The following is a 21,458-nucleotide window of genomic DNA, read 5'->3' as shown; positions in this document are numbered from 1 at the left end:
GACCTGTGTGTAACCTCTGACCTCTGTGCCCTAGGTCATGACTTCTGTGCGGAGGGCCACGGCTGTGTGGAGCACTCTGACTGTATCAACTTGGAGGCTGGGGCCCGCTGCAGCTGCAAGGATGGCTTCCACCCGCTCCGAGATGACAACGCATACTGTGAAGGTACACAAAGGATTCTAATAGAAGAATAATAGAATTGATAACAAACACCTTCTATTGAACCGTTTCCCTCCAAGACTGGCAGAATATCTTTTCATTTTGTGCACTTTGGTTGAACTGTGAGGTATTTGTGACAGCTTAATTATTTTGTTGCAAAAAATGAAATCTTCCAACACATTGAGAGATGACATACTGTTAGACAGACTGTCTGCTGTAATTTGTGTAGAGGTATTAGTCATAGGTACGGATGCTGCGTTCACGTGCTAGTCGGAACTAGGACACTCGGAAATTTCCGACTTGCTAAGTGGTTGTAGTTATATACAGTACGTGCAGCGTTCAACCAGTTAGCAAGTCAGAAAGTGTCCGATCCAGGGACTTACTTTCACTGACATACTCAAATCATTGTATGCTTTTGTCTTCTTTTGGTCAGTCTCTACTCTGTATTGGTATGAAAATACAGAACGCCCCCTAGCTGTGTTTGTCTCACTGCCAAGAATGCATGAGTGATTTTTCATGAGCAGAGACCCTCATAAGTAGTGCTATTCATCATGTAGGCCATAATATTCATTGCTGATTGCAGGCCACACTGATGTTTCAGGCCATGGTGTTAACTCTAGTAAAACACATGGGGCCAATTCCAACCATCGATGGCCACTATATTATTCCCAGCTGATCTCTCGTTAAACCATCAATACGTGCTAAATTCACCCGCACAGCTGATCTCAATTGCAACCATTATTGGTTACCACATTACCGCTCCCTAAAAGCTGATGTCGGTGTTACATTAGTCTTGCGTGCTACCAAAGTCTTTCAAGATATTTTCGCCATCTGGTGGGTATTATCATCGAAACAACTTGGACCTACTTTTTGAACAGACTAAGGGCGATTGATCTATTTGACAATCATTCTGTACAACTGAAATAAAGTGTTTCCTCATTTACTGCAGCAAATCTACTGTGGCAATTTACCCGACACGTTGTATGAATGGAAAACTAATGCTGGTGTAGCTCTTAACATTTGATTTGTTTTCAGTTTATGTAATCCATTAAATACAACTGTCTCTAAAAGAAAATGGTCTGGTTCGGTTATTTCTTATCAAGATAAAATATCCCTGGACTATTCGAAATGTGTAACTAAATCAAGTTGATTGAGTTTTATAATCTATATTTTTTTATCAAATGAAAATGCAGGCTGATAGTTATTTCAAATGGCATATATTATATTATTTTGCAATTTAAGGTGAAACGTTTTAATGAAATATAGACCTACTAGTTCTATATTCTCATACTCAAATAAGATTTTGTTTACGTTCATCAGCCTTACGATTTCCGGTGCTCCTGATAGGTCGATATTTCATTGGGGCGGGAGTAGAGAACAGACGCAGCTGTCATAATCACTTGACACGGTAACAACAAGAGATCAAATGATCTGCTGGGTTTTTTCTTGTGGGTTTTTGGTTGCAAGCAAGTCTGCTTTAATACGCTAGTGCATGTAATCTCTCTGTTATTAGCGTTTGAAGAAATCCAGCTGTAATGCATAGCACATCGCTACATTCTGCCTGTTGGTTGCAATGCACCCAATGTGTTTGATCATCTCATGATTGTTTTCTTATAAAACAGATGCTTTATACTCTATGGCGATTTGTCCCTCCACTTTTGAAGATTGGAAAATGTGTTAATACTTCAAGGAAATTTAATCACATGGACTGCCTACTACAACACATGCAAATAAACATGCTATAACATACACGTCTTCGCCGGTCCTTCCCTTCCTCAGTGGAAATTCCCACATACGTCTTTGCTTCTTACTTTACGGAATCTTCCTGAGATGATCAAAGAAGTGACTACTTCTCCATCTGCAGGGCTGTAAAATCTACAGTGTTTACCCAACTCATAGTAATACATGTGTGGGTTCCCGTAGCTAAATCTATGGATGACGTTGATGACTAGTGCAAATAAGCCATCTTGACTCCATATCCCTTTCATCTTCGTTGCTTCACTCCGTGCCTGTATGCATACATGCCCTACTTTTACCAAGCTGATGAATTCCCTCCAACGTCTCTCTTCTGTCACCTTCAGCAAGATCAGTGCGATGTATTTGGTTACATGTTCATTGGCTCTGATAACCAGGGATGGAAAGGCACGTGTTAAAAAGAGAACAGCCATTCCTGACCTCCTCTCAGTCTGTTTTAACATGCTAAATATGACCAGTTGGTCAGGTAATTACAATGTATCAGGGAATCTGCATAATTGAAGATGCTATCAGCCCCCTGTCTCAAATTAATGGAGTGTAAGGTCTCTGGGCTGCAGGTTAAGCTCCTGCCGCACGGCACCACCACCACCTCAACTCACCACCTCCCTCCACTGCATACAGGCTGCACCGCTTCTTCAGCCAGCAGAGACTGGTGCTTTAGCCCACTCTAAGTTGGAGGGAAGAAGTTTGGTAAATACTTGTAAATCTAGGAGGAAGACGTGTCCAAGGTCCTGCACACCCATGGTAAACGTGAAGGTTGAAGTTGTGTGCCTATTTCAATGTAGGTTTTGGCTCTATTTCACTTACATGTACTTGTAGCCAGTATCCCCTGAGACAAGATGCTGAATCATCCAACAGCAGTATTGTGGTATGTTTTTTGGAAATGGATAAGCTCTATAGTTGTTTCAATGACAGTCATTCAACACAGTGGTGGTTAGAACCAGTCGACAGACACAGACTCTTCAGACCAGCAGCACGACTCATCTCGAGAGTGACCAAGGTCCCTGTATGAAATTGGATGGGGGTGTGAAGAGAATTTCTTCTGAAACTGCAGAGGGACAAAATTGACTCAATTTTCTGATGTTATTCTCACAAAGCAATTGATTTTTTGAGGGGCTTCTGGAAATCACTTACTCTATGAGAATTGTGCCCTGCAAAAAGAAATGGAACCGCCAACATAGTTGTTTTGAGGATCACACAAGTGTATGAGAATGTTGGTGTTCATATAATAGTTGGGACAAAGGTAGCTACACCATTTTGCTGGTGAGGGTTGGAGTGCATCAGTATACAGATGGAAAAGCTGTTTGTCAGCCTCAGTATCAGACCACAGAAGACATGAGATGGATTCCAATAGACAGGCTTATGTGCTACACACAATATACATAATGTACACAATGTACATAAAGTACACCGTGTACACATACAATTCCCTTCAGCCATCAGGTTGGCATCAGATCGGTCTAGTATCTCAGGAAAAGACAGACACTGGCTCTTTAAAACAGTCCTAGGTCACTGATGTGCTGAACATAGCCTATGAGATCACTCCTGTGTAAATGTTTTATAGAAGCAGTGGTAGCAGAGCCTCAGGGGGAGACTCTCCTCTCCCAGTCTCTCTCTGCTCATAGAGTGCTGTTCTCTCAGACAGAAAAGCACAGGGCCCCATTCCCTCAGAAGGCAGTCATGTAGAAGGTGTATCGTCCAACACAGATCCATGTGATGGGTAGTGTATTAAACATCTCTATTAGAGTGAAAGCCAAGCTGCTGTGGCCAAGTGACAGACTGTGATTGGCTCTAGATTGAGTAATCTGTAAAGCGCCCAAGGTTGAAGCTAATATTAGTATTGTAATACCACAGGAGAAAAGGCAAGGAGCAGCTCGCATTGTTTTCTTATACTCAAATCATTGTTTTCACGTTATTTTCTGGGGTATCTGAAAATGAGTATTGTGCCTCTTTTCTTCTAAGACCTCCATTATTTAGATGATTTACTCACACAGGCTTAATTACACCATTTTGTTCAAGATCAAAAGGACATCATTCTAAATGCTTCTCTATTTTGACCATCACTATTTGCACATTGGTGGCATTAAAATGCAAACCAATCAAAATTGATCCAACTAGAGTATGTTTTGCATGCATATCATCGCATTTGCGTAGTGGCATAGAGTAGTAGAGTAGAGGCGCTTGCAGAGGTTGCACACATGGGCAAGAACATTTTTAGGCTAGGGTCAGAATTTGTTTTGGCCTTTTATAAACTAATTTCATGCAATTCTACGTCATTTTACTTGACTGGAGACTTTAGCAGAATCCTTTTTAATACCGCACAAATGATCGAAATGACAGGCTACTTTGACACTGACAAACTGAGAATCTGAGATCAATAAAAACAACCTCATCTTGAATCCATCAATAGCCTAGGCCTAGGTGTGTGGAGACACACATATTGTACAATATGAAATTGTAGTCCTAAAAAAGCTTCCCAGCTTCACTGACTCACCCAATGATGCGCAGCTCACTCACCGGTGATGGCCGTTGCGCTAGTGCCAAAAGCCTATTTCTCTCTCTTGTTTTACTATGTAAAACAATGCTGTTCACTCAATAGGCCTATTTGGAAGTTGATACAATATTTTGGTAGCCTACAGACAGATTAGTCTTCTCTTTTCAGCAGGAGCCATTTGCTTACCAACCTGTGTTTTCCCGCGATTGTATTTGAAATATTGCGAAAGGCTTGTTTTGGCTGCATGCTGTTCACTGACAGATTTGCTGTGCGCTCCCGACTGTAGGTATCACGACTCAGGATATGACCCAGATGCAAACACAGGAGGCGGATAGTACAATTCTCAATGATAATTTATTAGAACACGGGGCAGGCAAAGGGCAGGTCGAGGACAGGCAGAGGTTCGTAATCAGGTCAGAGTCAGGTAGGTACAGGACGGCAGGCAGGTTCGGGGTCAGGACAGGCAGAGGTTCGTAATCAGGTCAGAGTCAGGTAGGTATAGGACGGCATGCAGGCTCGGGGTCAGGACAGGCAGAATGGTCAGAACCGGGAAAACTAGGACATTTGAGAAACAGGAAAACGGGAAAGCACGCTGGTAAGACCTGACAAGACGAACTGGCAACAGAAAAACAGAGAACACAGGTAGAAATGCACAGGGGAAGATGGGCGACACCTGGAGGGGGGTGGAGACAAGCACAAAGACAGGTGAAACCGATCAGGGTGTGACAGTATTATTATTATATTATTATTATATTATTACAGTAGGCTATGCTTTGTGATTAGGCTACACACAATCCACAGCTAGGCTATTTTTTTGTTGTTAAGATATTGATCCTCTGTGGTTAAATTATAGGCCTAGTAGTATTCTGAAATATTTCATTTATTTCTGAACAGACCATAGTACTGTAATTCTATAACTTTGGCAAATACATTTCAATTTATCCGGGATGCTACAGCACCTCCAGCATCCTTCCCGCAACTATGATTCTATAAGGAAATAAATGATGAAGTAACGCTGGAGAGATGAGAGTTGCAGGCTCATGTCTATCAGAGCAGAGAGAGGGAGAGAGATCATAGAAAGTGAATCTCATTCTAGTTCTGTGAGATACAGGCGCGCTTCTCTCTCTCACCACAGCAACGGCCACGCGTTGGTCTCTAGGCTACAATGTTGCGGAAACCAAAAACCTGGGCTGGCCCAACCCAAATCAATTCTTAGAATATCAGGCATGGGCTGAAAATCTACGTTTTCACATTAGGCAGGAGAATTACAGAGGAGGCAACTCGAATTAACTCTGATCGCTTTTATGATAATATTTACATTGCAAACGGTTACAATTATTTTTCATGCCACGAGAGCTACCGGATCCTGGCAAATAGTTTCCGGAACAAAACAGTCAAAAACTGAGAGGTGACGGATTAAATTAAGCACTGGTTGTATCCCATCCAGTGATAACTAGGTAGCCTGTGGCATTTTGCTGCTTGTTTTAATGTCACAAGATGGAGGGGGGCTAATTGGCATTTACCGAAAAGCATCCTACTGGGCACAGGCGCCAATTCAATGTCTTTTCCATGTTGGTTCAATGTGATTTCATTGAAATGACATGGAAACAACGTTGATTCAACCAGTGTGTACCCAGTGGGATGGCTCATTCCCCATCACAATCACTGCTGGGATGAGCCTGAGGTTTGACACACACACAAACTGCACCGTCCCAACCCGCTGTGTGCCAGCAACACCAAACACTCTCTGTGTGTGAGCGTGCCAACACCACGAGAGCTGACAAACACCCTGCCGTGCTGAAAACCAGGCCAGTGTGGAAATAGCAACAGTACACAACAACAACAGCGCTCCTATCCCTCAAATATCACCAGGCAGAGACACTTCCCTCTGTTTGTCAGCATTACCTACCGCTACTAGTACCTGTTATTCATTGGTTAGACCTCCGCCCCCTTCGCTGAGATGCAGAGAGAAGGATGACAGATGATGGTGGTAATTCATTAATTCATGCAAAGAGGCAAATCTTCTCAAGATGAATGAGTGTTGTGAAGGAGAGTAAGCCCATTCACTCCCTCAGCCAAATGTCGCCATCATTTCCTAACATCCCACTGGTCACAGATGTCATTTCGACGTATAGTTTTGATTTACATTTGTTTGAGTTGTCAACTAACGTGAATTCAACATGAAATCAACAAAAACAATTACCATGTCATTGTATTTAAGTTAAAGGGTGGGTGAAAAAAAGACGAAATTCTCTTATGTTGATGACTTTTTGCAAATCCAATCAGTTTCCCACGTTGATTCACTGTCAACATATTGAATTTTTGTTGTTGAAATGACGTGGAAACAACATTCATTCAACCAGTATTTGCCTAGAGGGATGTTTGATAGCATAATCAAGGAGTTTATTCCATAAAACACATTAGCATTAATCTAGCTTGTCATGGCACACACACACACACACACACACACACTTAAACACTGCATTCCTCATTGTCTGGTGAGTTCGTTCATACCAGTCCATTATTCTAAACTCAAGTACTGTGGTGGGATGATTCCTCTCACTTCATTCTCACTGTGATTTATCACTTGTGGTTATTTTCCTGTTAAAGAGACAATGCCTCTGCTTTTTAAAAGGAGATGGAACTGTTGTTGCATCCTAATGTGCTTCTTTTCACTCCATTATGTTAATTGTCTCGCTTCCCAAAACAGTTTGAGATGCTTTTCCATGTTTGTTTTGGTCTTTTTAAAGATCACTCATTGAGGACTTAATTACCTGGTGTTTGGAGGAGATTAAAAGATGTCGAGCACCACATTTTCTTGTCTCTTGCCCATTAAAACAAAAGCAGCAAAGCATATCATCTCCCCACCAATGTTTAGGTAATTGTTCTGAAGAGATAGTAATGGCTTCCTAGTTGTTTTACTGAGAGGCCCGTTTGGGTAGAGTGACTATATCATGTCGTTTGGAAATAATCGGAGGCTCTGGGGATTTTAACAATAAAGGAACAAGCGGATGAAAAAATAGTTCACTCCTTTATCAATTACGGCAGCAGACTTTGCTAAATAAAGAAAATGGAGTTACATTGACTCTCCCTCCTACTGTTGAGGTAATAGCGTCACAATAAGTTGGGTACTGCCTAGACATATTGAGCACCTCTTTTGTTATCATAATACATAAAATCGTTAGGAACAAAATACATACAGTAAGCACATAGTGAATTGTCTGAAAGACAGAAATGTCTGCCTAAAAGCTCTCCAAACAGAGTAACCTGTCTTTATACTCCGTTCACAGTCGAGGGCTAGCTAACTGTAAGAGTGACTGTCATTGAGTAGCTTTACTGCTCAGTCTGTTAGGACACACAGCCGTTGTCTTTCCTCTTTACTCTGACTACTAGCCCTGCCGTGGTGGGAGACTCTGGGAACTGTGTGAGAATATCAGCAAACAATCTGGCAGCCCATTTCAGTAGCGGTAGCAGTGATTTTACATCAACTGTTTGGGTAAATGAGCCCAGGCAGCAGAGAGAGGCTGTTGGCAGCATGGGGTGGTCCGGGAGTGTTTGTGGGCCCTCTAACAGGGACGCCACTGTTATCTCCTCACTCCCAGACTTCCACACAGCAGTATGGTTCACAGATATGAGGCCGCTCCACATTAGGAATCCACAGGGATGTTTTATGGCTTTGGAATGACCAGGATGTGCAACAACTGGAATATGAATTATATCTGAATTGATATGACTGAGTCTACACATTATGTCTGCCACTATTATGTTTTCATGTAATGACAACAAAACTACTCCAGCTATTGAGTTGAAACGATACTGATTACAATTATGTTCATATTCTTATCTTTTCTTATTTCTTATTGTTGTTGCATTGTCGAGAAGGAATCTGCAAGTGAGCATTTCGTTGAACAGTGTATACCATATGTATCCTGTACATACGAGTAATACAACTTGAAACTTATAGGCCTATATAAGACTGTCCTCTTAAACAAATTAACCTCTGGCTCATCTATATATGACTGTGATTGATTCAGCCTTTGTGGAGAGAGGGAAAAAAAGAGGGAGAAAAACGAAAGTCATTTTCTGCCCATCCATCGCGGCCAGCCTGCCTGCCAATGACTTGATCCAGATCATTCCATTGAGAGATAAAAGCCACCGGTGACTCGGCCATCCTTTTAGGGTGGCACATCGCATGTCGCTGTAGTGACAGGCCAATCAAGGAAATGGACTGGACTAATGGAGATGGAGATCGTTCATGCTCTCTCGCTGGCCGCTTGGACAGCGAGCCCCGTCGTCCCCCACGCAGACACGTTCCAACATATTGTTTCAGCGAGCGTTATGCGTGTCACGGGGGGAAAGACGGATGGCGTCCTACAGTTAATAGGCTCTACATCAAAGCCGCCGCTTAGACAGCCAATCGCAAGCCAGAACAAGTGTCACCTAGGGCCCCCGCTCAAGGTTACCGCCCGCTATAGCTGCCCGCTGCGGAGAAACAGTCCGTACCTCTCTCTTTCTCTCTCTCCTCTCTCTCTCTCTCGCGCTCTTTCTCCATCTGCATCTCACTCTCCATGCGCTTCTCACAGCCAGTAACATGGTTAAATAGGAGTCCAATTAATTTAGTGAAGGCCACGTGTTCATTCATTGGTAGGATTAATTGTGTGTTATCTGGTATTCAGAGGCTGTTTGAATAGAAATAATGATCAAGAGTTGGGGGTGATGTAAAAAGGAGAGAGTCAAGAAGAGTGGATTTGAATACAGCACAGCCAGAGATGGTGTATGCTGTAGTGGTTGGAAGAGGTAACCAAGGACATGTAAGCGGGTGAATGAGATGCAAATACAATGAATTTTCACATCAAATGATGATGTTTTCAAATATGGTTGGCAAGGAAGGAAAGTCTGTTTCATCAGAGATTGAGTAGCCTAAGGTGCACATGTTTAAATACAGAGTGAATAAACTACTTCAGGTCAAGGACCTCGATCTCAATTCCAGTTGGGTTTTCACTGTTTGTCTATTTATATTTGGGACATTGCAATCTACAGTAGCCCAGCTCCACTGCCATATTTATACAGTTGAGCTCTGTTTGCATTGCACTGCGTTGCATCACAATATGAACATTTGTTTACCCCATCAGTTTCGTGGAGATACTGCATCTCGCGTAAGATGTTTTTGACTTGGTTGTTTCTTTGTGGACCACAAATAGTTGCTGTTACTGAGGTAGCAGCTAATGGGATTAGGAATAAATGAATAAAATATTGAATCTACTGCCTTGTGGAGTGTCATGATGCATAAATAAAAGATATATATAGAGTTTTGGGAGGTTAGACCAAATGGGAATTGACTACCTGACTACCCCATTAAAACACTCCAGTAGCTACACTACAGTAAGAGTAAAGGATGTTCTTCTTTGAGTACATGGAACATCTACAGTAGAACCACAGCCTCCTCCAGTGTTTCCCTCTCCTCCCCCCTATTTCCCCCAGGTTCTCCACTGATTAAGATAAACTACCCCTGGGCTCTCCCTCCCTCCCTGTCTCCTTCTATGAGGAGTTAAGGCTGAACTGGGGCCTAGGTCTTTAGTGGTACCCCAGTTAGAGGAGCCTAGTGTTGACCATGCGTGACCTGCTCTCCCCTGTCTCCCTCTCTCCTCTCCTCACTGTAGATATCGATGAGTGTGCGGAGGGGAAGCACTACTGCAGGGAGAACACCATGTGTGTTAACACCCCCGGATCCTTCATGTGCATCTGTCACAGGGGATACATTAGGATCGATGACTACTCCTGCACAGGTGAGTTCTTTCTTATGGCGCACTGTTTTATAGCTGCTACCAGAAACCCATACTGTACTTGTTTAAAGTTTATGGCTTCACACTAAACTGTTGAAAGCTGCAAAGGGGAGCCTTTTCAACAGAAGATATAGGCAAGGAAAATTATTTAATAAGGCAACTTAATTGTGCAAATGAGGCTGTGTGTGTGTGTGTGTGTGTGTGAGTGTGCGTTTATGTGTGCGGTGTGTGTGTTTGCGTGTGTGACTCATGATTGTGAGCCTTTTTATAACACCTGCAGATCTATCATCATGTGAAAAACACTTTAAACACTGCATAGCCAATCTGCAGAATCTGTTGCCTCAATTGGCTACAGTAATTATGCATAGATCATTAATTTAATGCTCATGTATAGAAATGAATGTCAGGGTTTGATTTGCTCCTATTGGATTTGGTCTGATTACCGCAGGCCACATTAAAGTCATATACACACAAATCAAAAGGAATGTTTGTAATTCTGTCCGCTTTGCTGCTTTATAGTGTGGTAGAATTAGATGACATTAGCCCTGGCCGGTGCATCTTAGATGAATACTGGTATGAATTATTATTGATTTTGGGAAGCTATTGGCTGCGTTTGCTTTGATTACAAAGCAGATTGCTGAATATATTTGATAATGTAATAACTGTATGATTGAGAAAGTCCACAATTACACCATTCAATTCCAATGGTAGATTGAGTGAGAATTAATTCTGAATTAATTATTTAAACTGTTAACCTTTGAGTTGTTTCTGTTTTAACCCTGTAACCATGCGGAATTAACCCTGTAACCACGCAGAATGAAAGCATTAAAAATAGAATGCGTAAAAATTAGACGTTCATCTACAATATGTCGAATTGCGAAGGGAAACTACGAGATCTTGTTGATAGATACAGTATGGTCGTCATGTTCTCTGGGAGTTGCTTACAGTGTGAGAGTTATGAGACTAAGTCGATCCCTGTGTGTGCCATCTCTGAAGAGGAGGCTGCACAACACATTCCTTCTCTGTCTGTAATTAAAAAAGCAATTTGCACTAATGCACACTAACTCAGCATGGAGGAGAGGAGGCAGAGAGAGAAGAGAGGGAAGGAGGCAGAATGCAAAATAGAGGAGCCGAGCCAGAGAGAGAAGAGACGGGTAGCGTCCTAAATGGCACCCTATTCCCTTTATAGTATAGTACTTTTTACCAGAGTGCCGTAGTACCAATGGTGCCATTTGGGACGCAGACAGAGAGAGGATTCAGGCCCGCTGCGGTGCTGCTCCCCTCCCTCCCTCCATCCCTCCCTCCCCGCTGAGCTTCTGGGTTTGAATAAAGCAGTAAGAGTCTGTAAGTCCCACCAAGACAATGCAACAACACGGCAGAGTTTTGACATTTCCTGCCTGCCATCTATCCATACCTCTGGTGAGTTTTTCCCTTGTCAATGGGAATGGGAATGAGAAGAGGATATGGTAATAGGGGGTTTGAGGCTGTCTGTATTTCAGGAATGTTTCAGAAGGAATAATCAAGAGAATTCTCACTCATCTCACACTTCTTTTGTTCTCTGATTTATTCAGTGAAGAAGAGACACACCTTGCTTACTCAGTTTTTTTTCTAGTGTTTTCCTTAGACACACCTGGAATTTATATTCCACTCACAGTTATATTTCTATGTATCTATGAGCCGGATGCAAATGTTATTGTCTAAGTAATTTGTCTCCTCTTCTGCAACCCATTTGTTTCACCGATTTACGATGAAGATTAATACCGCAGCCCAGTGGATATATTTTTGTCACTATATTTTACACATAGATTCTTATTAAAATGCCTTCAAGTCACAATTCAGTTATGCATCTCCCTATAAAAGCCAATTTCATGATTAAACTGAGGCGTATTCAGGGGGCTGATGTAATGACATTCTGCCTGCTACAGTAAAGTTATTGTCGTAATCTCTCTGTGAGTTATTGGACTACCAGTGTACATTCACAATCATTGCCTCAGCGCATGATATAGAATCATTCATATAGAGCCACACTCCACCTCTTATCCAATATTAAAAATATGAATTATGGTTAAATTGGACTTAATTCAAAACGTGTCCGAGGACCCATATGTGGCTAAATCAAATCAAACCGACATTTGATCATATTAGAGCACATACACAAGGCACTCCATCCTACAATAGATTCATTTTTAGATAAATAAATAAATAAAATTGGTCATTTAGCAGACGCTCTTATCCAGAGCGACTTACAGGAGCAATTAGGGTTAAGTGCCTTGCTCAAGGGCACATCGACAGATTTTTCACCTAGTCGGCTCGGGGATTAGAACCAGCAACCTTTCGGTTACTGGCACAACGCTCTTAACCACTAAGCTACCTGCCGCCCCGAGATCCAGAGTAGGCTATCACCCTCATTCCTGTTGCTCAGTGATATATTTGAGATAGGGGTTCTGCGCTAAGCTAGCCAAAGGGTTCTGTTCGTTATTAATGGCAATCAAACATCTGTTTCTGTTTGAACAGGGTCCAGAGGTAATGGGCTATTCCCCAAGTGGCTTAGAAAAGAAATATTGCACCAGCTCAACAAAACACTAAACTAACCATATCATATCTCCCATGTCCATTAGAATAACTCATTCAGATGAAATATGAGGATCTTCATTATTCTCCATGGATTTGAGCAATTAATAGATTGCAACCTCAGCAGAATAATGTACATGTAGCCTAATGATACCCTTATTTCTCCATAAGTGCATGTATCTATACTAGTGTATCTATACTAGTGTAGCTATACGAGTGTAGCTATACGAGTGTAGCTATACTAGTGTAGCTATACTAGTGTATCTATACTAGTGTATCTATACTAGTCCACACATTGAGAAAGAAAGATTACAGTTACACATACAGGTATTGTGAGTAAGAAAGATTACACTTACTTAATTTAGTTATAATTTTAACAGTCATTCTGGAATAACATTTTACTGCCGTGGGCTAAATCAGGGTCACACAGAGTGTTTCTTGGTAGTCTTAAACACATCAACTTTGAAACAAAAGTATACACCTCACACACATGGTTATTGGCTTAAAGAAAAGAAGACACCCCGTACCATGTCAGTATTCAATGTATTCAATTTTGAGTTTGAATCTCAATATTACACTTTATATATATCACAGAAGACTGAAATATAACAAAACATTTGACATAGAAACACCGGATTTTCGGGGTACAAAATAAATACATGTTTATTAATTATGAAATGATGAAGAATATGAATAACATTCCACCTATGAGGCCACTAGAGGGCGATTTGATCGTTTAACTGCAGGAAAAGGCTGCAAGGCTAAACCCAGAGAGATGTTCTACAGTAACAGCATAAGGTTCTGGGTTCTTTGGAGCCAGTGGGTTGAAGTGAACATGACATTTACATAAAATACCCTGCAGTGAAGGAGGTCACTAGTTCACTTCCCAGCTGGTGACAGACTCACTCCGCAGCCACACTGACTTCATGTTCTTCTCCAAATGAAAATGTATTACCAAAGCCTCAACACAACCCCTTTCCTCCATGTCCAATAGAACCATGAAAGAAAAGGAGCATCCAACTTTCCCCTGCTCTTTTACTAGCATTTTACCCTTGATGTTGAAGGTCAAGATAGCCCTCCTCTCTTCCTCCCTCCCCAAAGTGCCTGGAGCGTGCTCCTCGCTGCTAGAGATTAGTGGCTTATCCATGAAAGGTAGCAGATTGGCTGTTTGCTGCTGCCTTTGAATGTTATTAGAGGACTGCTGTCCTGAGTTGTGTGTGGTGGGGTGTGAGGACAGTGTGTGTGCCCCCACTCTAATCCTATGATAACCAGACCAGCTCTGGCCTCAAAGGCAGAAGAAAGGGAGGGAGGGAAGGAGAAAGGAAGGGCGGAGGTGGGAATGGGGGAAGGGCGGAGGTGGGGATCGGTGGGCAGTGAAGATTACAGAGGATGACATCCACTGTGTGAAGTCAAAGGGCCTGGCAAGAGGATTATGGGAAAATAGTGTGCCTTGGCCCCAGTCTCTCCTCCCCGTCCTTTCACGCTTTGTTCCCAATCTATTCCATCTCCCTTTATCTCAGATAGTGAATCTTATGATGACTTTGATACTCTCTCAAATATGGAAAACAAACACTATTTCAACACAGCCATTACGGCGTAGTGTGTTACCAATAGTTTTCTTGGTGACTATGGTCCCAGCTGCCTTGAGATCATTGACAAGATCCTCCCGTGTAGTTCTGGGCTGATTCCTCACCGTTCTCATGATTATTGCAACTCCACGAGGTGAGATCTTGCATGGAGCCCCAGGCCGAGAGAGATTGACAGTTATTTTGTGTTTCTTCCATTTGCGAATAATCGCACCAACTGTTGTCACCTTCTCACCAAGCTGCTTGACGATGGTCTTGTAGCCCATTCCAGCCTTGTGTAGGTCTACAATCTTGTCCCTGACATCCTTGGAGAGCTCTTTGGTCTTGGCCATGGTGGAGAGTTTGTAATCTGATTGATTGACTGCTTCTGTGGACAGGTGTCTTTTATACAGGTAACAAACTGAGATTAGGAGCACTCCCTTTAAGAGTGTGCTCCTAATCTCAGCTCGTTACCTGTATAAAAGACACCTGGGAGCCAGAAATCTTTCTGATTGAGAGGGGGTCAAATACTTATTTCCCTCATTAAAATGCAAATCAATTTATAACATTTTTGACATGCGTTTTTCTGGATTTTTTTGTTGTTATTCTGTCTCTCACTGTTCAAATAAACCTACCATTAAAATTATAGACTGATCATGTCTTTGTCAGTGGGCAAACGTACAAAATCAGCAGGGGATCAAATACTTTTTTCCCTCACTGTAAGTGTGTCAGTCAGTTTGTTGGACAAAGGCTGAGTAGGCTCAGGGCTGGGCTGAGGCGCCAGTCTTTCAGTCTTTCAGTCTTTAGGTCAGCCAGCCAGCTAGTCAGCCAGTCAGCCAGTCAGCCAGCCAGTCAGCCAGTCAGCCAGTCAGCCAATCAGCCAGTCAGTCAGCCAGTCAGTCAGCCAGTCAGCCAGTCAGCCAGCCAGTCAGCCAGTCAGCCAGTCAGCCAGTCAGTGTGCTGTAGCTGTAGCAGCAGGAGAGGGAGCAGGAGAGGACAGCAGCACGCTACCAAGGGATCCCTGGTGACAGCCTGTAAATAATTGATTGTTTATCTGTCTGCAGCATGAGCAGCACAAGTCAGGAAGAAAAACCTTACACAGACACACACACACCTTGTCTGCCAATCCCTCATCCTGTCGATTCAGAGTGATGGCACGCTGCGCTACTGGGCCCGGCAGGCATAGACAGATGTGACCTTGGGCAAATCTCCTCTCTTTTTACTCCCCTCTTCTGTTACAGTTTTATAACTGTCTCTGTGGGGACTCAGACCAGGGATGCACCCTACTCCCTTCATAGTGCACTCCTTTTGACCAGGGTAAATACATCATATGCTCAAAGGAGGAGCTCATCACCATGTCACTTTCAATTTGTTTGAGCCTGATATTGTTCAGGATGTAATGGATGGGATGATGACAATGAAATGGATGGAGCTCAGGTCTCCCGTGGCACGCATTCTGATTCACATCCCATCCATCCTTCTCACATACAGTGCATTCCGAAAGTATTCAGACCTCTTGACTTTTTCCACATTTTGTTACGTTACAGCCTTATTCTGACATTGATTAAATTGTTTTTTTCCCTCCTCAACAATCCACACACAATGCCCCATAATGACAAAGCAAAAACAGGTTTTTAGAATTTGTTGCAAACTTATTAAAAATAAAAAACGGAAATATCACATTTACTTAAGTATTCAGACCCTATACTCAGTACTTGGTTGAAGCACCTTTGGCAGCGATTACAGCCTCAAGTCTTCTTGGTTATGACGTTACAAGCTTGGCACACCTGTTTTAGGGGAGTTTCTCCCATTCTTCTCTGCAGATCCTCTCAAGCTCTGTCAGGTTGGAGGGGAGCCTCGCTGCACAGCTACAGTGAGGGAAAAAAGTATTTGATCCCCTGCTGATTTTGTACGTTTGCCCACTGACAAAGACATGATCAGTCTATAATGTTAATGGTAGGTTTATTTGAACAGTGAGAGACAGAATAACAACCAAAAAATCCAGAAAAACGCATGTCAAAAATGTTATAAATTGATTTGCATTTTTTAATGAGGGAAATAAGTATTTCACCCCTCTGCAAAACATTACTTAGTACTTGGTGGCAAAACCCTTTTTGGCAATCACAGAGGTCAGATGTTTCTTGTAGTTGGCCACCAGGTTTGCACACGTCTCAGGAGGGATTTTGTTCCACTCCTCTTTGCAGATCTTCTCCAAGTCATTAAGGTTTCAAGGCTGACGTTTGTCAACTCGAACCTTCAGCTCCCTCCACAGATTTTCTATAGGATTAAGGTCTGGAGACTGGCTAGGCCACTCCAGGACCTTAATGTGCTTCTTCTTGAGCCACTCCTTTGTTGCCTTGGCCGTGTGTTTTGGGTCATTGTCATGCTGCAATACCTATCCACGACCCATTTTCAATGCCCTGGCTGAGGGAAGGAGGTTCTCACCCAAGATTTGACGGTACATGGCCCCGTCCATCGTCCCTTTGATGCAGTGAAGTTGTCCTGTCCCCTTAGCAGAAAAACACCCCCAAAGCATAATGTTTCCACCTCCATGTTTGACGGTGGGGATGGTGTTCTTGGGGTCATAGGCAGCATTCCTCCTCCTCCAAACACGGCGAGTTGTGTTGATGCCAAAGAGCTCGATTTTGGTCTCATCTGACCACAACACTTTCATCCAGTTCTCCTCTGAATGATTCAGATGTTCATTGGCAAACTTCCGACGGCCCTGTATATGTGCTTTCTTGAGCAGGGGGACCTTGCGGGCGCTGCAGGATTTCAGTCCTTCACGACGTAGTGTGTTACCAATTGTTTTCTTGGTGACTATGGTCACAGCTGCCTTGAGATCATTGACAAGATCCTCCCGTGTAGTTCTGGGCTGATTCCTCACCGTTCTCATGATCATTGCAACTCCACAAGGTGAGATCTTGCATGGAGCCCCAGGCAGAGGGAGATTGACAGTTATTTTGTGTTTCTTCCATTTGCGAATAATCGCACCAACTGTTGTCACCTTCTCACCAAGCTGCTTGGCGATGGTCTTGTAGCCCATTCCAGCCTTGTGTAGGTCTACAATCTTGTCCCTGACATCCTTGGAGAGCTCTTTGGTCTTGGTCATGGTGGAGAGTTTGGAATCTGATTGATTGATTGCTTCTGTGGACAGGTGTCTTTTATACAGGTAACAAGCTGAGATTAGGAGCACTCCCTTTAAGAGTGTGCTCCTAATCTCAGCTCGGTACCTGTATAAAAGATACCTGGGAGCCAGAAATCTTTCTGATTGAGAGGGGGTCAAATACTTATTTCCCTCATTAAAATGCAAATCAATTTATAACATTTTTGACATGCGTTTTTCTGGATTTTTGTTGTTGTTATTCTGTCTCTCACTGTTCAAATAAACCTACCATTAAAAGTATAGACTGATCATGTCTTTGTCAGTGGGCAAACGTACAAAATCAGCACGGGATCAAATACTTTTTCCCTCACTGTATTTTTAGGTCTCTCCAGAGATGTTCGATCGGGTTCAAGTCCGGGCTCTGGCTGGCCCACTCAAGGACATTCGGAGACTTGTCCCGAAGCCATTCCTGCGTTGTCTTGGCTGTGTGCTTAGGGTCATTGTCTTGTTGGAAGGTGAACCTTCGCCCCAGTCTGAGGTTCTGAGCGCTCTGGAGCAGGTTTTCATCAAGGATCTCTCTGTACTTTGCTCCATTCATCTTTCCCTCAATCCTGACTAGTATCCCAGTCCCTGCCGCTGAAAAACATCCCCACAGCATGATGTTGCCACCACCATGCTTCATCGTAGGGATGGTGCCAGGTTTCCTCCAGACTTAACGCTTGGCATTCAGGCCAAAGAGTTCAATCTTGGTTTCATCATACCAGAGAATCTTGTTTTTCATGGTCTGAGAGTCTTTAGGTGCCTTTTGGCAAACTCCAAGCGGGCTGTCATGTGCCTTTTACTGAGGAGTGGCTTCCGTCTGACCACTCTACCATAAAGGCCTGATTGGTGGAGAGCTGCAGAGATGGTTGTCCTTCTGGAAGGTTCTCCCATCTCCACAGAGGAACTCTAAAGCTCTGTCAGAGTGACCATCGGGTTCTTGGTCACCTCCCTGACCAAGGCCCTTCTCCCCCGATTGCTCAGTTTGGCCGGGCGGCCAGCTCTAGGAAGAGTCTTGGCAGTTCCAAACTTCTTCCATTTAAGAATGATGGAGGCCACTGTGTTCTTGGGGACCTTCAATGCTGCAGAAATCTTTTGGTACCCTTCCCCAGATCTGTGCCTCGACAGTCCTGTCTCGGAGCTCTACGGACAATTCCTTTGATTTCATGGCTTGGTTTTTGCTCTGACATGCACTGTCAACTGTGGGACCATATACTGTATAGACAGGTGTGTGCCTTTCCAAACCATGTCCAATCAATTTAATTTACCACAGGTGGACTCCAATCAAGTTGTAGACACATCAAGGATGATCAATGACAACAGGATGCACCTGAGCTCAATTTTGAGTCTCATATCAAAAGGTCTGAATACTTACGTAAATCAGGTATTTCTGTTTTTTATTTTTAATAGAAATGTGCACAAATTTCTAAAAACCTGTTTTCAGTTTGTCATTATGGGGTATTGTGTGTTGATTGATGACGGAAAAAAGTAATTTAATCCATTTTAGAATAATGCTGTAACATAACAAAATGATGAAAAGGTTAAGGGGTCTGAATACTTTCTGAATGCACTGTACAAGACGTTCAGTTTGAGGGTCCTGCATTTGTTGGGTTAGCTGTATAGTACAGTTGTAGAAGTTTGTCATATGGAAACGTTTAGACGAAAGGTTAGGACACAACAGTTCACCTGGCACAAGACTGAATTCAAACATTACACTTGATTTTATGTGCATTTTCCGTTTACTGTACTTTTTGCCGCATTTGTTGAAAACGAAATATGAAAATACTCTGGATACATTCAGTAACACGATAAGACTATTCCTGGAAAATATGGGGTAGTTGCAACATAAGGGACTGTACGTTATTTATAATTATGGATACCTGGAGAAAAACGGACCTCTGAAATGAAAATGGATGGCCATCCCTTCAGTAAAATATAATTTTACGTGAACGCTTGAAAGAAAACAAGTGACCCTCCCCTATACCTAAAATTATAATTAAAACAAAGTGGATAGCAGAGAACATGCCTACCGTTTACCTTAATTCCTAGCACAAAGTAGCCAGAAGGTTGTGGATTTGCAGACCACCGCGGCCATGGTAAGGGTGAAAAGATCTCCATTATAATAAAAGCACTGCATGAATCTATCATCTTATTTGCGGTCTGCATTTCATGAAATTCTACGTAATTTTACATGACTGGAGACAAGTAGAATCTTTTTTAATACCACAAAAGCACGTTTTGATTTCTATACAGGCTATTGTTAAAACCTTTTACTGCAGTGGGCTAAATCAATGTCACAGAGTGTTTCTTGGTAGTCTTAAACAAATCTACTTTGAAACAAAGGTATACAGCTCACACACATGGTTATGGGCTTAAAAAAAGACATCTGTACCATGTCAGATATAGAGTTGAAATGTATTCAATTTTGATTTTGAATCCCAATATTACACTTTATATACATCACAGAAGACGGAAATATAACAAAACCGTTTGACATAGAAACACCAGATTCTCAGCGTAAAAAAATTAATATATGTTTATTAATTATGAAATTATAAAAAATATTAATAACAATCCACCCCTGAGGCCACTAGAGGGCGATTTGGTCATTTGACTGCAGGAAAGGGCTACAAAAGAGGATAGTCTTAAGTTTGGAACAGTGCTAAAGTTGTCTATCAACTGTAAAAACAGAACCAACTGATGTATTTGATCAGCAATGAATTCGAGAAAAGTAGGGTCAGGTAGGCCTACACTGAGTGTACAAAACATTAGGAACACCTTCCTAATATTGAGTTGCACCTACCTTTTCCCTCATAACAGCCTCAATTCGTCGGGGCATGGACTCTACAAGGTGTCAAGTGTTCCACAGGGATGCTGGCCCATGTTGACTCCATTTACTGGATGTCCGTTGCGTTGTGGACCATTCTTGATGCACACGGGAAACTGTTTAGTGTGAAAAACCCAGCAGCCTTGCAGTTCTTGACATACTCAAACTGGTGAGCCTGTCACCTACTACCATACCCAGTTCAAAGGCACTTCAATCTTTTGTCTTACCCATTCACCCTCTGAATGGTACACATACACAATCCATTTCTCAATTGTCTCAAGGCTTAAAAATCCTTCTTTAATCCGTCTCCTCCCCTTCATCTACACTGATTGAAGTGGATTTAACAAGTGACATCAATAAGGTATCATAGCTTTCACCTGGATTCACCTGGTCAGTCTATTTAATTGAAAGAACACTCAGTGTTTATGCACTTGTAACTATTTTTCATTTGGGAATCTATCATTTTCTAATTTATTTTATTCTATGATAGTGTTGTTACAAAATAGATTTGTGTTGACTGTGATTAGGGCATGGGAATATAACAGCATCTGCTAGGCTAAATTAACAAACTAGGCATGCATAGCTCACCGCATGATCCTCAAAACCAAAGACTGACCAAACTCATGTTTCTAAAAGTGAATTCAAAGGCACTGTAGAATGTATAGCCTAATGAGGCATTTTTCATTTCATTACTATTTAATTCTAAATAAGAATTTTTTATACAGCCTAAATGCGAAATGTATAGGCATGTTGTTGAAGTGCTGTTGTTGTGTTGTTGAAATACTGAGCGCTCCTGCCAGCCTGTAGCATGTCACAAATGCTTCACAATTTATTTCTTAAATGGAAGGCTATAGCCTTGAAATAATAATATATCCTAAATAATTCCTTTTCGTTCCTTCTTAGGCTACCTGGCTTGCTCCTGACTGATTTAGAGTTTGTAAGTTGTTCAATAGCCTGTTGAAATGTTGAACGTCAATTGATAGTGACAGAATCACACATTACTTCCCAAGCGAAGTAAATGTTTTGTCTCCTTGACTATAGGTTGTAGCGCAGCCTCAATGTCAGAGACAAACCAAAGATATCCCATATGCGTCGGAGTCACGTCTTTCCTCTGCATTTTACAGCTTGTTTTTAGCATTGCATACTAAAGCATCATTAAAG

The 21,458-nt window shown here is 42.3% G+C and overlaps 1 protein-coding gene across 1 annotated transcript in view; it reads left to right on the top strand.

Annotated features, from left to right (window-relative positions):
• The window catches only part of LOC121531746 (protein kinase C-binding protein NELL2), a 109,150-nt gene that overhangs the window by 32,714 nt on the left and 54,978 nt on the right, over positions 1-21,458 (top strand). Inside the window, exons 12-13 of the mRNA XM_041837165.2 lie at positions 35-163; positions 10,067-10,192. Of these exons, the coding sequence (XP_041693099.1) occupies positions 35-163; positions 10,067-10,192 (255 nt within the window). The remainder of the gene's footprint in view (positions 1-34; positions 164-10,066; positions 10,193-21,458) is intronic.

This window comes from Coregonus clupeaformis, chromosome 19, assembly GCF_020615455.1.
Source record: "Coregonus clupeaformis isolate EN_2021a chromosome 19, ASM2061545v1, whole genome shotgun sequence".
Taxonomy (NCBI): Eukaryota; Metazoa; Chordata; class Actinopteri; order Salmoniformes; family Salmonidae; genus Coregonus; species Coregonus clupeaformis.
This window is presented reverse-complemented; position numbering and strand designations above follow the sequence as displayed.